Source organism: Asterias amurensis, chromosome 14, assembly GCF_032118995.1.
Source record: "Asterias amurensis chromosome 14, ASM3211899v1".
Classification (NCBI taxonomy): domain Eukaryota; kingdom Metazoa; phylum Echinodermata; class Asteroidea; order Forcipulatida; family Asteriidae; genus Asterias; species Asterias amurensis.
The window spans coordinates 6607961-6624073 of NC_092661.1; the positions used below are offsets into that span (position 1 = coordinate 6607961).

At 39.1% G+C, this 16113-nt stretch overlaps 1 protein-coding gene across 1 annotated transcript in view; it reads right to left on the bottom strand.

Moving 5' to 3' along the window:
- Nucleotides 1-16113, bottom strand: part of LOC139947616 (U3 small nucleolar RNA-associated protein 14 homolog A-like) — a 58952-nt gene extending 42839 nt beyond the window's left edge. The window contains exons 1-2 of the mRNA XM_071945571.1: nt 15946-16113; nt 2542-2632 (exon numbers count right to left, since the gene is read on the bottom strand). Of these exons, the coding sequence (XP_071801672.1) occupies nt 2542-2632; nt 15946-15974 (120 nt within the window). The 5' untranslated portion in view covers nt 15975-16113. The remainder of the gene's footprint in view (nt 1-2541; nt 2633-15945) is intronic.

A 16113-nucleotide genomic window follows, 5' to 3' on the forward strand; every position in this document is an offset into this window, starting at 1 on the left:
CATTAAAGGTGAATGTACCCCACCTGGCTATACGTTTCTCAATAAACCACGTACAACCGGAAGTGGTGGAGGTATAGCAGTTATTTTCAAATCCGAGCTCAAACTCTGTGCCCGGGCTTTGGCAAATGACTTCAGAACATTTGAGTGTGTTCATGTTGTGAACAAGTCATCATCTTCTGCTCTACTAAATCTGGTTGTTGTCTATCGTCCACCACCATCACCCGCTAATGGACTCTCTTTAGTAGACTTCATGAGTGAATTTGATACCTTCTTAACTGATCTATACGTCATCCCAGGCAAACTACTTCTGTTAGGTGATTTCAACTTTCATGTAGACAATCCTACCAAGACAGATGTAAATGGGTTTCTTCAGGCTATATCAGCAGCCAGCTTAGTCCAACATGTTACTGGGCCAACTCATTCGCATGGACACACGCTTGATCTTGTCTTCACAAGAGACTCTGAGTTTATAATCCAGAAATGCAGTGTCCGAGACATGCTCATGTCTGACCACTCGGTGGTGAGTCTGGAATTGACTATTGCTGCTAACCAACGTGAGAGGATAACAAGAACCTCGCGTAATTATCGTGCAATTGACAGGGACAGATTCACAGATTCTTTTCAACAGTCCACTCAATTATTTTCACAACATGAAGACGCTGAGTCTGGTTTTGAATGGTATAATGATACATTAAGAGGTCTTCTTGATTCTTTTGCCCCAGTGACTGTAAAGACCTGTGCAGCATGCCGGAGAATGCCTTGGTATTCTGATGAGATTCATCTCGCTAGACGGAGAAAGCGCAGAGCCGAAAGGAAGTGGCGGAAAAGTGATTCCGCAACAGACCGTAATAACTACCTCATTGAAAAACGTGAAACATCAAATCTGATTTGCCGTACAAAGATATGTTATTATCGAAGAGTGTTGTCTACTTCTGATACCAAAGAAGTCTACAAAACTCTAGACCACCTTTTGAACCGAAAGGCCTTATGTCTTCCTTTCCACGACTGTGCTGAAACCCTGTGCAACCAGTTCTCTACATTCTTCGTCAACAAGATTGAGAAGATTCAACGAAGTCTGAGGAATATCTCCTCAAGCTCTGAACGCTCCTTTGAATCCAGACCACGTTCATCTCCACCTATGGTCTGCTTCGATCCAACAACTGAAGATGAGATACTGAAAATCATCAAGGCATCAGCGACTAAGTCATGCAGCCTGGACCCTATTCCTACATGGTTCTTAAAGGAAAACATCCAAGACCTTCTTCCCATCATAACTGAGGTAGTCAACTCGTCCCTCTCATCTGGAATCCTCCCATCGACGGCAAGGACTGCGGTCATTCGACCGCTTCTCAAAAAGCCATCACTCGACAGAAACTGTCTCTCCAACTACAGACCAGTTGCCAATCTGAGCTTTCTTGGAAAGATTATTGAGAAAGTTGTTTGTCGTCGATTAATGGATCACACGACTGAAAACGACCTGTATGAGCAATACCAATCAGCGTACAGACCTCTCCACAGCACCGAAACCGCTCTTGTGAAGGTGAAAAACGACATAATGTTTGCTTTAGATAAAGCCCATGCTGTATTGCTGTTATCACTCGATCTCTCGGCAGCATTTGATACCATCGACCGTCAAATCTATATCTCTCGTATGTCAAGTAGGATAAGAGTCGATGGCATTGCACTCCAGTGGTTCAAATCCTACATTGAAGACTGGACCACCAAAGTAGAAATAAAGGAAAGTCATCTCAACCCAGCAGGAGTTCGATAGGCCTTCCACAAGGATCTGTTTTCGGGCCGATTGGCTACACCATCTACTATCATTATTATTATTATTAATAATAAAGGTGCACTTTTTGCAGTCGTACTAAAACTCCCAAAGTAATGGTGTGATCAACTTGAAACTTTGTAGCTTGTTAGATATTGGCAAGTTTTTGTAAATTGTGAAATGATGTTATAATGACGTCATCACATGATATTTTATGTTTTTTGTAATTTTGCACTTTTAAGTCACAAATTGCTAACTGAACTTGGTATAGACGATTTAAAGACCTCTGATGTCACTTAAAAACCATAACATGATTGGCGCACATACAGCCGGGCAAAACCTTTGTGTTATGGCAGCAAGCTATAAAGTACATGCAATCTTACAATGACTAGGCGTCTTTTTGCTTGGCAAAACATGACGTGAACAGTGTTTTGTCAACAGAGGGCGGTTTGAATGTAAACATAAGTCACATCGTCTATAATCTAAATAATTTTGTTTAAATAGGTTAAATAGGTCATAACTGCTTCGATTACAATTTATTCATCAAATTCACACAATTTCAAAATGTAATTAATGAAACAGCTATGCATAATTCTTCATACTGTATTCTTACACTCAATTTCAGGACTAGCAATAAATCTTTACTAAGCAGGTTTTTTGGAAACATCTACTCAGGTTCAACTTTGAAGCTTATAGCAAGAGAGCCAACTAACCGTGCAATGTGTTTATATCATTAGGGATCAATAGTTTGGCTATGACTACAGTGATCTTACCTTAAGTGACCTTTCTTCAGTGTGTTCATCATCACTACAAGTATCACTCATGTCACAATCTTTAGTCAGAACAATGCTGTCATCGGATGACCTACAGTTGAACATGACATTCATTGAAATGAGGAAACAATAATAATATACATTAAGGCAATTTTTTTTTTAATATGAAACAATTTACTACCTCAAGCATAATCAAAGTGTGTTGAATCGGTTTTCAACTAGTGGTTTAAACCCGCCGAGGCCTGGTTCTTATTATTTTTATTACGTAGAGTCAATCACGATATCAAAAGAAAAGCCAATCGCCATCTTTAAATTAGATCCGCTATTTTTATGAATGAACCTAGCGACACTGTCTAAAAACTAATATCAATCCGCCCAACGAACGACCACAAACAAACAGCGTCCTCAAACGACGGAAAAAAATATTTGAATATCCGGTCAATTTCGGATAGTTGGCCAGGGGTTAACCGTATACCAAATTTCACTATTCGCCCAGCACTACACCACACACTGCTGAAGCACATGTACGTCATGTTCTATACAGTGTACAGCGTAGGCCTATAACACACAGTCAAGGACGTGGCATGATTGCTTGGACGTGGCATGATTGCTAGCAGTAACACGTCATTCTCAATCGCGCCTGTGATTTGCCACTGTTTAGAATGAACGACCACATCCTGCATTCAAGCGCTTTTCTTGGATTTCAAAAAAATATAAAGAAACACATAAGCTGTCAGTTACAAACCCATCAAGGCTGTTGTTTGAGCCACGCGCACCTTCGCTATACGTATGTACTTGCACATACTGTATATATGTACATGTACAGTACAGCCCTTTAGTTGCCATCGAGGCACGCAGGGGAAACGAGGGCTTTAACGAGCGTGTTATTACCCCTCTCGAGTGCACACGCCTCGTAGCTAGCGAGTGAATCGAGGCTCGTTATGACCATCTTTTCGAGACGAGGTCTTCATGTTCGCTGAAGCAGATCAATAGCCCTCGTTACACACAGAACAAAGATTAAGCCACGCGAGGCACGCAGGCTGCTTCTGTAAGGGACGATCTCAGATAGGGATCTTAAAAAAAAAACATGGACAGACAGACATGATAATAAAGAATGCAACCAGAAATTCAAGCCGCCCGCTTCTATTGGTGTCCGTGTCGTCATGAATTTCATTCATAATGGAGGAGTTAAACTCTTGGGAATGACGTTGCAAAGTTGTAAAAACCATGGGAAGGGATGAGAAATAGAAGACTAAAACTCTTCGTCTAGAAACTTGTCAGAGTCAGAATCTGACAGTATTATTTGTTTTGCTTTTCCTTTTTTTTTCTTGTGTGTATTAACGAAATTCCACGCCTGATTCTCGTTCAAAATTTAATAAACCCATGGATGTGGTTTCGTGTGGTGTTGAAGTTGTTCTGTTGTCAAAAAATACCCACAGAGTTCTAGAGTTTGTCCATGCAGTCTGGCTGACAGTTTTTGTCGTCCAATAAAACTCCATCTTCTTTTAAAATTGCTGTTTAAGACGATGTAGTTGGTAGTAGTGGAAAACTTTTTTTTCATGGTAGCCGAAGATTGTCCAAACCCCGTCTGTTTAATAAATTGCTGTTCAACATTTTGTGTTCAGGTAATGATAAGATTGTCCGACCCACCTGTTGAACTTAAATTCCCATTTTGACATTGAAGTATTGGAAGTAAATCAAGAATGCCCGCCCCGTCTGTTAAATAAATTGCCGTTTTGAGACGTGGGAGTATTGGAGAAAAAAAAAACGTTTCTGAAATGTAAAAAATGTCCAACCCGTCTGTATCAAATACCCGCTGTGTAACGCTCGAGTAGGCCTATTGGGAAAAAAATGTTTAAATGGTAAGATTGTCCAAACTCCGTCTGTTTGATAAATAGTGCCGTTTTGTAACTTCGAGTATAGGAAAAGAATGCCCGGACGTTTGAGTGTTGAACAAGTTTGTTTTTTTAAATGGCAAGATTTTCCAAACCCTCCGTTTAATAAATTGCCGTTTAATAAATGGCCGTTTTGTTCGAGTAATTGAAAACGTTTTTATTTCAATGTTAAGATAGTCCAAACTCCGTCTGTTTAATAAATTGACGTTCGAGTATTGGAAAACATTTTTGTGTAAATGTTAAGATTGTCCAAACTCCGTCCGTATAATAAATTTCCGTTTTGTAACATTCGAGTATTGGAAAAAAAGTCTAAATATAAGAATGTCTGACCCGTCTGTTTAATAATTTTTTCGTTGTGTAACGTTCGAGTTTTTGGGGAAAATTGCCGTTGTTTGGGGAAAAGTTGCCGAGTTTTGGGGGAAGATTTTTAAATGGTAAGATTGTCCACACTCCGTCTGTCTTATAAATTGCCTTTGTGTAACGTTCCGAGTTTTGGGGAAAATTGCCGTTGTTTGGGGAAAACAAGTTTTGGGGAAAAATTGGGACTGTTTGGGGAACAAATATCAAACTTCTGAATAAAATGCCCCGTTTGAGACATTCGAGTAATGGAAAACAATTTTATTTAACTGATAATATTGTCCAAACTCCGTCTGGCTACACGGCAGTTAACGGTTGTATGGCTTCTGACTGGCACCCCCGAACAAAGATATTGACAAAATAGGGACACCGCCAATATAGGGCTAGATAGCTCAGTTGGTAGAGCGCCGGCACGTTAATCCGGAGGTCGTTGGTTCGAATCCCACTCTAGTCAATTCTTTGTTCAACCCCAAAAATCAATTACAAATTTACCCAGTCAGTTTCCCATGTGGTTTATATTGATGTTTAATAAATTGACGTTTTTGTTTAAATGATAAGGTTGTCCAAACTCCGTCTGTATAATAAATTGCCGTTTTGTTACATTCGAGATTGGAAAAAAAAATTGTTTAAATATAAGAATGTCCGACCCGTCTGTCTAATAAATTGCAGTGGTGTAACGTTCGAGTTTTGGGGGAAAATTGCCGTTGTTTGGGGAAAAAATGTTTCGGGGAAAAGTTGCCAAGTTTTGGGCAAAAATGTTTAAATGGTTAAGATTATCCAAACTCCGTCTGTTTAATAAATTGCCGTTTTGTAACATTTGAGTATATTAGTGATTTTTTTAAAATAAATATTAAGAATGTCTGACCCATCGGTTTAATAAATTGCCGTTGGATAGCGTTCGAGTTTTTCAATTTGCCATTATTTGGGGAAAAATGGTTTAGGAAAAGTTGCCGTTGTTTTTTGGGAAAAAGTGGACCTAACTCTTTCTGCTTAATAATTTGCCGTTTTGTAACGATTATTGAAAAACAAATTGTTAAAACATTAAGAACGTCCGAGCCGTCTGTTTAATAAATTGCCCTTTTGAGACGTTATTTAAATGTTAATATTGTCCAAACTCCGTCTGTTTAATGAATTGAAGTTCAAGTACTGGAAAACATTTTTGTTTAAATGTTAAGACTGTCCAAACTCCGTCTGTATAATAAATTGCCGTTTTGTAACATTCGAGTATTGGAAGAAAAAAAAGTTTAAATATAGGAGTGTCCGACCCGTCTGTTTAATAAATTGCCGTTGTGAAACGTTCGAGTTTTGGGGAAAATTGCCGTTGTTTGGGGAAACAGCTTTAGGGGAAAAGTTGCAACAGCTGTAAACCCCGAGTTGGGACTGCTGTCTTCCCCTTAACATTTTCTTCTCCACTACTCCAATGACACAAAACGGAAATTGTATTGAGATGGACCTTTTTACTTTTACGCAATTGTCCAATATGCAAATGCGCCATAATGGCAATTATTATTAAAAGGTAATGTTAACAGTTTGTTCATTTTGATTCAGTTTAGGACGTAAAACAAAGATAGAAATACAGATGTGTAAGCAGTGTTGGTCAAAAATGTAGACAGAGCGGCGTACAAAGCAAAACAATTCAGCGTTGTTACAACAAAGTGTATAACAATTACCCCCAGTAGTTACAATTGCGGCACATCTAAGTGATTATTATTATTTTTTTTAGGGGGGGGGGGCTATGGTTATACTTTCAGTAGACGGTCTATAAATGCCTCCTTTCTCCGCAAAGATTTATTGCCGTATCGCAGCGAGAACAGTGTGTTCGATACATTTCTCCAACCAGATGTTCAGCAAATAATATTTTTGTGTGGCGATACTCGTGTGGCGCATTCTTGGGGTTTGCACAATCTCACAATTGCGCATACAATTGTTAAAGAACTGCTCGATATTAGAGCGCAAAATGTGCAAATCACAAGACTGCGCTCCACGAGGAAAACAATTATTTTTTATTATTTTTGTGTAAACAAATGTTTGAACGAACTACCCCTATTATGTGTACCTCTGGTTAGTTTAAAGTAGTAAATGATGAAATTGCGAGATGGATGCCATCCCTAGGTTACCTAAAGCTAGATTCTCGGCTGAGTGATTTAGATAGATTGTAACATTTATCATCATCATTTTTCTGCATGGCGGACTTTTTTCAGAAGCTACAAATCCGTAAACCATCTAATAAAATTGGAATAGCCTTACCATGTTTTAAAAGGCCTAATCATGACTACCTAAAGAAAGTTTTGAATTGTATAGCCACACCTTTAAGCGCCGATCCAGTCTGGCATTTTTGCTGTTGCAAACAACATACAAACCAAATGGACCTATGGTTCAAATGCAAACAATAAAAAATGAAAAGAAAACCCTTTCAAAAGTTGACATTAATTGAGAACAAAACCTATATCCACGAAATGAATCACTACCTCTACCCACAAAAAAACACGATGCTGGGAGAAGATTGACACACCAACAGATTAGATACAAATACCTCTTATCTTAATCCTCTGCAGTTTGTTATACATTGTTTCACTCAGAAGACTGGCAATGTGCAGTGTCTTTTGTGGTTTTGTGACTGAACAAGGAAAGTTCATTGACATCTGCTGGCTTACAGTTTCGTGCCCTTTTCTTTTAAATTCATTTTTGGCAGTATGGTACTACTATCTAGTGCCCCTGAAATTTAGCTTACTCCAAGGCCAAAGTGGTAGTGCCGTGAAATGTGTTTCGTAATTAGAGGCCTGGAGTTTTTTAACAGATACAATTATAGAACTTAACACTTCGTTGCACCCACTAACAAACGTTCAGTTGGTGAAAACGCGCTGAGCTCGCTCATCACTACTCTCTATTTTTAATATAAATTAGCCGGCACTCAATACTTTCCCCTGTATGCCCTATTTGAAACGACCCTCATCCTGTATTATGGTAGTCATTGGAAAAACTCCTATGGGCCGTGACTACCAGTATGATAATTTACCCTCTCGTAAACCCCACCACCAACAACTCTTCCCACAAATAAAGCTGCATTCGCACCTCTTTGTGGTTTAGCTGACTGGTCCCAAAGCCAAGTGGTGATCTCTAACAAATTAAACAATGGGGGCTCCACGCTTTATTTAAACACCCCCTAGTGTGCATTGTCTATGTGATGCACTTGCTGTGAGTCTTATCTGGTGTTGTAATGATACACTAGCCACTACTGGTTGCCAGCTTTCCCAGCAACATCAACGTTTATTGTCATATGCGGATCCGTTTTCAATGAGCCATCATTGAGAGAAGCAGAATATTACTTACAAATGCGCTTAGCGTTAAACAATGAGAGCTGACGACTCTCCCTGGTTAAAGTTTGGAATACCGATTGTGGAACGGCAACTAATTAAAGACAGAGTACGGACATTCTTACCGTTGAAATAAAAGTAAAACCAACTGTAAATGTCCCACAACCGCAATATTATTGAAAACATTCAGTTCTAACTGACGTCTTCCCCTGAAAATAAATGTTCCCCAAAACTCAAAAGTGCCAAAACAGCATTGTTATTCGCAGCGGAGTATGACCTTTTTACAGTTAAAAAAAGTTTGTATGGAAATGTCCCACAACGGATACAATCTACTAACTATAAAAAACAACATTATTTTTTCTCCCTTACTTGAACGTCTCATACGGCAATTACAGACGGAGTTCGGACCTTCCTACCCCTTTAAAACAATTGTTACCAATGTCTCAAAAGGTAAACTTATTGAAGACGGAGTACGGACACTCTTACTGTTGAAATAAAATTAAAGCAAATTGCTTTCGTCCCACAACAGCAATATTATTGAAAACATTCAGTTTGAACTGACGTCTTCCCCTTAAAAAAATGTTCCCAAAACGGCAATTTGTTATTCACGACGACGGAGTACATGGACATTTTTACAATAAAAACAATTTTGGTACATGGAAATGTGCTACAACGGCGATTATTATTGAACATGGCAGTTCGTCGGACGTTCTTACTAAATTAAATAAACAACATTATTGTTTTCTCAAATACTTGAACGTCTCATACGGCAATTACAGAGTTAGGACCTCATTACCCTTTAAATATGTTGTAGCAATGTCTCAAAACGGCACCTTATTGAAGACGGAGTACGGACATGGTTACTGTTGAAATAAAATTAAAGTCAGTTCAAACTGACGTTTTCTCCTTAAAAAATTGTTCCGAAATACTCAAAAGTCCCAAATTGGCAATTTGTTATTCACGACGGAGTACGGACATTGTACTGTTGAAGCAAAACTAAAACCAACTACAAATGTCCCGCGACAACAATATTATTGAAAACATTCAGTTCGAACTGACGTCTTCCCCTTAAAAAATTGTTCCCAAATACTCAAAAGTCCCAAATTGGCCATTTGTTATTCACGACGACGGATCACCGAAATTTGTACACACAAAAAATTGTTGGGTACATGAAAATGTCCCACAACGGAGATTGTTATTATTAAACACATGGGAGTTCGATGGACATGCTTATTAATAAATAAACAATATTATTTTTTTTTCTCCAATACTGGATCGTCTCATACGGCAATTACAGACGGAGTTTGGACCCTTTAAAAAAATTGTTATCTATGTCTCAAATCGGCAACTTATTGAAGACGGAGTACGGACATTCTTACTGTTAAAACAAAATTTAAGTCAGTTCGAACTGACGTTTTCCCCTTAAAAAATTGGCTATTTGTTATTCACAACGACGGAGTACCGACATGTGGAAAAAAAACATAATTGGGTACATGAAAATGTCCCACAACAGCGATTATTATGATTAAAAACATGGAAGTTCGTCGAACATGCTTATTAATTAATAAACAATATATTTATTCTCCAATACTGGATCGTCTCATAATGGCAATTACAGACGGAGTTTAGACCTTCTTACCCTTTAAAAAAATTGCTTTCAATGTCTCAAAACGTCAACTTATTAAAGACGGAGTACGGACATTTTAACTGTTGAAATACAATTAAAGCCAACTGCTTATCGTCACACAACATTATTATTGAAAACATTCAGTTTGAACTGACGTCTTCTCCTTAAAAAATGTTCCCTAATTCACAAAAGTCCCAAAACGCCCAGGAGTATAGACATAAATGTTGTACATGTATATGGAAACGTCCCTTAACGGCGATTATGATTAAAAACATGGGAGTTCGTCGAAAATTCTTCAAAGTCTCAAACAGCAACAACAGACAGGAGTTTGGAGCCAGCCACTCCTAGCCTCACAGTAATTGACAACTTCCCCTTAGATGTGCCGCAATTGTAACTACATTATAAAATTGCTACACTTTGTTGTAACTTGTTACAAAGTATAACAACACTTCAATGTTTTGCTTTGTACGCCGCTCTGCTCTCATTATTGGTCAATACCGACACTGGTTGTGTTTACTGCATTTGTAATAACTTTCAAGAAGACGATCCCTGAAATTGTCCTTGCATTGTGCAGCGCTCGTTTCGTTTCGTGGGTACTCGATAGTTTCGTGGGTGCTCGCTCGTTTGTCTCGTATAGCTGCTTCCCAACTGAACGTGGGATCCCTCATCTCGAGAGACGCCCTCGTTTTATTGACAAACACGCGAGCTTCCCTTGCGTGTAGCGAGCATGGGCACACGTTGCCGGTCTCGCTCGTCTCGGTCCCTGCGTGCCTCGATGGCAACTAAAGGGCTGTACTGTATTGCCGAATCGTGCCGCACCAGTGGCTGGGGCACACTACACCAACAGCCTTGAATCAAGGCTACAAAGAAGAGAGACGACTAGTCTTTGACAATAACCAGTAGTGTCCAGTTGTCTTTAAGCAGCTCCATGAAATTGGGCCCAGGATACGCACTCAGCATGCCTAATTTAATACAAACATGAACCACATGCCACATTAGAGGTTAGCATGCACAAGCCAATGAACTAGGCTATGTAAACTACTAAGCGACTAGTAGTACGTACATACTAGTCACATAATAAGTAGCCTCTCGTCTACTGTACTAGCAGTAGTACAAGAGTAGTACTAACTTACTTGTTTGAGAGCTAGAGGATGGTAACATGGGTACCGGACACTTCGGCACCTTGCAAACTAGGCACCAGCAAACTCGGCACTTCGCAAACTCGGCACCTCTCGAACTCGGCACCCACTCGGCACCAAGAATGTCGGCACCAAACAAACTCGGCACCAAACAAACTCGGCACCGGCCTATTTTGGTCCACCAAACCCGGCAACAAACTCGGCACCAACAGCAAATACCAACCGAAGAGTACGTAGTATTAACACCATAAAAACTGGTTTGAATTTAGTTGAAATAATTAGTAGTTATGCTAGCTTATACGACCATAACCGGTTCCGAACTTTTGAAAAATTGGCATCGGAGATTTTTTTTGTCCCGGAAACTTTACGTCCGCACGTACAGTTTTTTTTTTCTTTTTTTCTTTCACATCATATTGGTGAAAGTGCATGAGTCGCTATGTGTTGATGTGATGGGCTTTGAAAATGTTAGCGTTTAGTTGAGAATGACTTTTTGATTTGAAGAGAGTGTGATTTGGGAGTGTGTTTTGCCTACATGGCGGCCGTCGGCCGTGGGGGACTTTTGCCCCACCACGGCGGCGGCGGCAGCGACAGTTCAGCGTGCTCACCCGGTGTTTAGTGGAATCGTGAAATGTCTCAGCAGCCTTAATTTTGAAGTGGTTACGATCATCTTGTAATAAAACACAGTCAGTGCACGACAGTCTGTAACAGAAATTATTTACACACGTACTCTTTATTTTTAATTAGTGTTTTATTGGATCAAAGTTTCGTGTAAATGTTCCCAAAAAATACTTGGACATCGAAATTACGTATTTTCGACTCAAAAACTTCTTCAAAAGTTTACACAAAATAAATTTTAATTATTTTGATACAGATCTTTGAAAAGGGCAAACTCACCATGACAGTGAAAATACATATTAATTATTAGGTATGTATCGTCGTCGGTACGACGCCGAACCTGTCGATACACACGACAAGGATCGGGATTTATTTCAATTTCCAACTGGGTGCCGAGTTTGTAACCGTGGCAGATTGAGCGTTTTCAACCAGGTGCCGAGTTTGTAGTTGTGCATGTGCCGAGTTTGTGGGTGCCGAGTTTGCAAGGTGCCGAGGTTGTGGGTGCCGAGTTTGAGAGGTGCCGAGTTTGCTGGTGCCGAGTTTGCAAGGTGCCGATGTGTCCGGTATTCGTATTTATTAGTAATACTAATAAATATTAACACCCCTTACAAATATTCTGCCTTTTCATTGGTTTAGACATGTTAGAGCGCGTCACATGATATGTCTTGGTTTTACTAGAAATGGCGGCCGTGTGATAGTGCATCACACGGTGTGCAGTACCTACATGTAGATGTGCATCTATCTGAAATGAGGGTACGAACGTTACGTGTACAAGGAGGATGAATAGTCTGTAACCAATTCAAATTACATGACACTACATGTACATGCAGCACAGTAACACATGTTCAAAAATGTGAAGTTAAAGGAACACGTTGCTTTGGATCGGTCGAGTTGGTCTTTGAAAAGCGTCCTGTAACCGTTTGTTATAAAATTGATGGTTAGAAAGATGTTGTAAAAGTAGAATACAATGATCTACACAAATATGCCTCGAAATTGCGTGGTTTTCGTTTTACCTCGTCGACAAACACAGTCGACCATTTATGGGAGTCAAAACTTTGACTCCCATAAAATGAAAACCGTGCAATTTTGAGTGATACTTGTGTGGATCAGTATATTCTACTTTTAAAACATCAAAAAAACTATATGCATTTTATAACAAACGGTTTCAAACGCTTTTCATAGACCAACTCGTCCGATCCAAGGCAACGTGTTCCTTTAAGAAGAGTTGTATGTTGGTTTGATTTATTGTAGCATTCAGGTCTGTAACTTAATAGTACAGTATTTAGAAAAGTTTGGGTGTTATAAAACAAATATTGTCTGCTTTTACTCATGCGATGGTTAAAACTATGCATAGTTTTGACTCCCGAGTAGATCCCCGGAGCGTTCTATTTCCCCCCGAGGCGAAGCCGAGGGAAATAGATTCACCTCGGGAGTCATAGTTTTAACCTGACACTTCGACACCTCGCAAACTTGGCACCTGCAAACTAGGCACCTTGCAAATTTGGCACCAAAAATGTCGACACCATACAAATTGGCAGAGGCCTTTTATTGACCAACAAACTCTTCGAAGAGCTCGAAGAGTCAAGTGGTTAAAAATAAAGTAACGTACGTGTAAATTACAAAATAAAAAATTGTTTATAAACGTTGCTAGTGGTAAAATACTTGATGGGAGTTTTAAGATAAGAATTCCAAACTCTCAAGAAAATTTGGGCCCCCAGAAAATTAACCGTCCGCTCGCACCGCGTTCAGTCTACAAGTTTTTTTTAACGTAATTGTTTAGGTCTACCGGGCCTAGGCTGAAATTGCGTCCATGTCGGTGAAAGTGCGGCGCTGTTTTTATGTTTCGGGCTATTCGGAACAGAACAAAAAATTAAAAGTTCACACATTTAAAAATAACTTACAGGGTTTACAGAAGGTAATGTTGAAAGACTTCTCTTGAAATATTATTCCATGAAATGCTTTACTTTTTGCAAAAACATTAAAACAATATCAATTCTCAATATCGAGAATTGCAGATTTATTTTAAACACATGTCATGACACGGCGAAACGTGCGGAAACAAGGGTGGGTTTTCCCGTTGTTTTCTCCCGACTCCGATGACCAATTGAGCCTAAATTTTCACAGGTTTGTTATTTTATATATAAGTTGTGATATACGATAAAAAATGTTAATAAGGGTTTGTTTAGTTTGGTTCAGGGTTTTTAATGGATTTTTGCTTTTTAACAGAGCGTGATTTGCCGAAAGGCACCGGCCGTGATGGGGACTAACTTCCAGACGGCTTCGCAACAGTACTGTGCATGATAGCTCTATCTATGGCGTGCAGGACCCGTAACTCGTGCGATAATGTAACCCTACTCCCGACGGCCGCCAGGCCGGAGGGTTACGCGATTCTTTCGAGCGGCAAATGACAATCTGGTCCAACACGTATAATTTCGACAGCTAGTCACCAGATTATAAAGCAATTGCTTAGCGATGCGACAGGTTCAAAATATAAACTTTGGATTACGCTCCCGGATTTGGTAAGTTTTTGTCCTTTTTCTTCAAAAATATTTTTTCAATGATATTTTGAATGTTCATCAGACATTGCAGATTAAGTTCGTGCCCTCAGAATTTGTGTCATGAGTTTTGAAAGTGGTAAAAATGGGGCAAACTGGTGACTAGCTGTCGAAATTGTACGTGTTGGACCAGATTGTCATTTGCCGCACGAAAGAATCTCGTAACCCTTCGGCCTGCCTGGCGGCCGTCGGGAGGAGGGTTACGTTATCGCAACTATACTCCCCCCTAGACTAGACTATATTATATAACACCCAAGCCGATCCTTGCCATTTGATTGGAGGATTGTCCGTCACGTGATGGCAAATAAAAGTACCATTGCACGCTGAGTCACTCATCGTGTTTTTTCGTTCCATCCGAAAAGTACCATTGCGCGCTGCCAGCGTGCAATGGTACTTTTCGGATGGAACGAAAAAGCTGAGTAAAAACATCACTGCTTGCGCGTGTCTTTGCTTTGGTAACTCAGCAGTGTTACTGCAAGGCATATTAGTAAAGTTACTAGCATTCGGATTCTAAAATTAAAAATTGTAGGCCTACGCTTTGTTTGTTTTGAAAGTTGTATCTTTCAATCAAAATGACAAAAATCTACTTGGATGTTATATAAAACAAATACAGTCATTTGACCAGTTCGGGATCATTGACCAGTTCGGGATCACTTCAACTTTGCAATAACCAAATAATTATATCATTCCTCATTATTTCCAATTTCTTTTGATAAATGTGAAGATTAACATCCATTAAACCAACAAACCCAAAATAAGGTGCCAAACATCATCAGCAAATAAATTATGGCCGTTTTCCTGAAGGTTGTCTGCAAAATTTGTCATTTTTTTGTTGAAAAATGTTGGTTGAAAACCACTGTTAAAACTTCTTACCTTAAGAATTGGAGTGCCGGGGCAAAAAATATTTATGTAAAATGATAAGAATGTGTAAAAAACATTCCTGTAATTACCGTGCAGTCATCTTGTTTCTTTGAGGAGACAAAGTTATCAATATCTTCTTTGAGGGGGCAACTTACCCTTGACCAGTTCGGGATCACTTAACATCTCATTGCGTCAAATGGTGCCGCACTAACTTACTAAGTCTGGTAAAATCATACTACTGCAGTAGAAAGTTTATTTAGTTGATTTTGAGAAACATTACTTCAACAAATTCTTGTAGATTTTTTATTTTGTAAGAAAATTAAGCTTGGAGGGGTCAATAATGCTTTTTAGGTTCGCTTCACTTTTTCATTTGCCTTTGCTGTTGTTTTGTGGTTTTGTCGCTGGGTTTTTGCGCTGCTATTGAAGACACTTGCATGACATTCACTAAAGAAAGGAAGTCCAAGTCCATGCCAACACACCTCTGATGTGTCGTGTCCTTGAGAGACAGTTTTATGAATGGGAGTATGGGTTTGCAATAAAGGGCACTCTACTGATTCAGAATAGATTCAACTGATCCTGAACTGGTCAAACAGGTGACGATACTTTTCTCAAAGCCTCTTCAAAAGAACTAATTTTTTTTTGTCAGTGAATACTTGGTGAGTTTTATGACATGTTTAGGTAAACTGATAAACTTTTTTGTTTAAGATATCAAAGAGATTGCAACAAAAAACCATGTGAATTCAAGAAGTGATCCAGAACTGGTCAAACGACTGTAATGAATGTTTTTCATTCGTGCAATGGTGCGAATATGTTCATTCGTTGAAAGCTGTAATGTTCCATTCAACTCGGTTCGGCCTCGTTGATAAGAACATTCCATCTTTCAACGAATGAACATATTCGCACCATTGCACTCATAAACATTCATTATGTGTATACTAAATACTATTTTGTAACATTAGCTCTCAAAATGTGATGTTAGCAATATATAGTAGTATTAACTTTTTATAACTAATTAATAAACATAAATAATGTTAATATCACCTGGTGAGCTCAGAGAACAGTGACGCCATGGTGACTGCGGAAATTGAAATAATGTTGGTTTATGATGATACTACCATCCGACTATCATCTACAGAGACTCAAATTTTCAGAACATTTTGGTTAACTGTAGTATATATGTAGTAGTCTATTTCCACACGCAGTGCGCAA